This window comes from Nanorana parkeri, unplaced genomic scaffold, assembly GCF_000935625.1.
Source record: "Nanorana parkeri isolate BGI_ZX_2015 unplaced genomic scaffold, ASM93562v1 scaffold2073, whole genome shotgun sequence".
Taxonomy (NCBI): domain Eukaryota; kingdom Metazoa; phylum Chordata; class Amphibia; order Anura; family Dicroglossidae; genus Nanorana; species Nanorana parkeri.
Genome location: NW_017308341.1, coordinates 91,609 through 93,700, shown reverse-complemented (window position 1 = coordinate 93,700; position 2,092 = coordinate 91,609). Strand labels below are relative to the sequence as shown.

Below are 2,092 nucleotides of genomic sequence, written 5' to 3'. Positions count from 1 at the left end.
ATGCTCGCCTTTGGAGCCGGGCTGTTGGACCAGCTTCATAAAGTCCTGGTACCACCTCATGGGTGGGACCCGGTGGGGGCCCAGGGTCTCCTCTGCCCGGTATGACGGAATGACCTCCAGGCTCAGCTGGAGGAGGAGCTGCGTGAAGCCGTGTTCCGAAGAGTGACACAGATAGGTGCCGGTGTCACGCCTCATGACCGCGCGCAGGAGGATCCCGCGATCCGTGCCGATGACGCGCTCGTCAAACTGCACCTGAGGAGAGACAACAAAAGGTCACCACCGGCCGACCAACAATCAAGAGACATTCAGGGCGTGGCCTTCAGGTTGGGGGCCCGAGTTCTCTAGTAATGGCGGCACCGGTGGGCCCGGCGTAGCTCCAAGGGGAGATTATATCCCGCCATGTACTAAGAGGAGGAGCCGGCTCCTCGGAGGAGGGGAACATGGAGGTCCCGGTCCTCGGGGTCATTGGTTAGCTGAACCCGGCCCAGGAGCACCATGAAGAACGTCTCATGGCTTGGCCTCCATCCCCCTCACCCTGGGCGTCCTTACCCTGCAGTCTTACCAGCGTTGTCACCTACCATCCACCTTCAACCATGCTTTACAATGGGAGTCGTCACCCTGCAGGAAGTGCACCCCACCCAAAACTACCCCCGGGGGAGGAGGAGCTGCTCACATAATGCCCCGCCTCCCGATACCCTCAGGATTGCACCTTCCCACGTGTCCTGCACCAGACGGGGCCCTGGGGCCACCCGCAGCCTGCGCCGGGGATTGCGCCTCTCACCTCTTTCCTGGGGGACTCCGGAGACTTCTGATGGGTCCATGTGACCTGGGCGCGCAGGGATTTGGGGAGACACTCCAGGAAGGCCGTACTTCCCTCCACTCCGAACAAGCGCTTCTCCTGCACGGCCACCCGCTGCGGCTCTGTACAGAGAGAGAGAGAAGGAATGTTATGTGCCGACGTCCAGGAGCCCCAGAACTACAAGTCCCAGCAGGCGGCCCATGCCGGGGCCTCTGTGTTTATGGTGGGAAGCCATTGGTTGATTAAAGTGTATCTGAACCTTCTTTTTTACCTTCCAGTCCTTAGATGAGGCTGCACGCTCACTCACTGTACTGTATCTATGGAGGAGCATCCTAGTGTGACAGGACTACAAGACACCTCCCCAAATCCATGCCACACAGTTGCTATGGAGGTCACAGAGGTGACCTGGGCAGGATAAACAGGTATTTGTAATGGAACGTTGTTACGTGGTGTCAGTGCGGCTCGGCGCACCCGGTGAGAAGGAATTCAGATCTCATTCCTGACCCGGGAGTTGCTGATATTTCATTAGCAGATAATTATAATAATCTTTAATTGTTTCTTCTTATAATCTATTTCCTGTTATGACATCACAGGGGCGATCCCGACACTCACCTCCGGAACACAGGCTGCTGGGGTCGCCGTTTCTTACATCCTGCCGGCGGGACCTCCTGGGGGAAGAGGACAGAACTCAGCACATTGAAGACGGATCGGTAACAGAGAACTGCGAGAACAGTAAGTGAATCCGCCCCGATCACATGACATCCCATCCGATCACATGACATCCCATCCGATCACATGACATCCCATCCCTGCGCTCACAATCCCCATCAGTATGATCAATTCTGATTGGATGCTTTGTGTGCACTTCACACGCTCGCTCCAGTAACACGGAACTCCGGAGATCAATTACCATGGGGAACAGACGTAGCCCCCCCTCCAGAAGGAAGGACAGTGTCAGAGATGATTGGAGGATCTCCAGCCGAGTGATACACAAATAAGATACATTGCTGCTCAGAGTTCGGGGACTCGGAGGGATTTTTAGGATTTCTCTCCGGAATTTGGTGTCAGTTTAAATCCTAAACTCCTAACACCTTCTAATGTGCAGACACTGGAAACGAATTATATGTTTACACACTTGTCTATTTTATGGAGGGTGACTACGTCTGTTCCCCATGGCCCCCGTGTGTGTTGTAAAGTAGTCACCGCTCCAAGCTCCGCCCCCCCCCGGGATGGACTACAATCTCAATACAAATCAGTAAACTAATCATGAGATTGTAGTCCATCCCGGGAGAG

General features: G+C 55.1%; 1 protein-coding gene across 1 annotated transcript in view; it reads right to left on the bottom strand.

Moving 5' to 3' along the window:
* Positions 1 to 2,092, bottom strand: part of LOC108800586 (semaphorin-3B-like) — a 21,247-nt gene that overhangs the window by 216 nt on the left and 18,939 nt on the right. Inside the window, 3 exon segments of the mRNA XM_018572567.1 lie at positions 5 to 252; positions 782 to 921; positions 1,412 to 1,467. Of these exon segments, the coding sequence (XP_018428069.1) occupies positions 5 to 252; positions 782 to 921; positions 1,412 to 1,467 (444 nt within the window).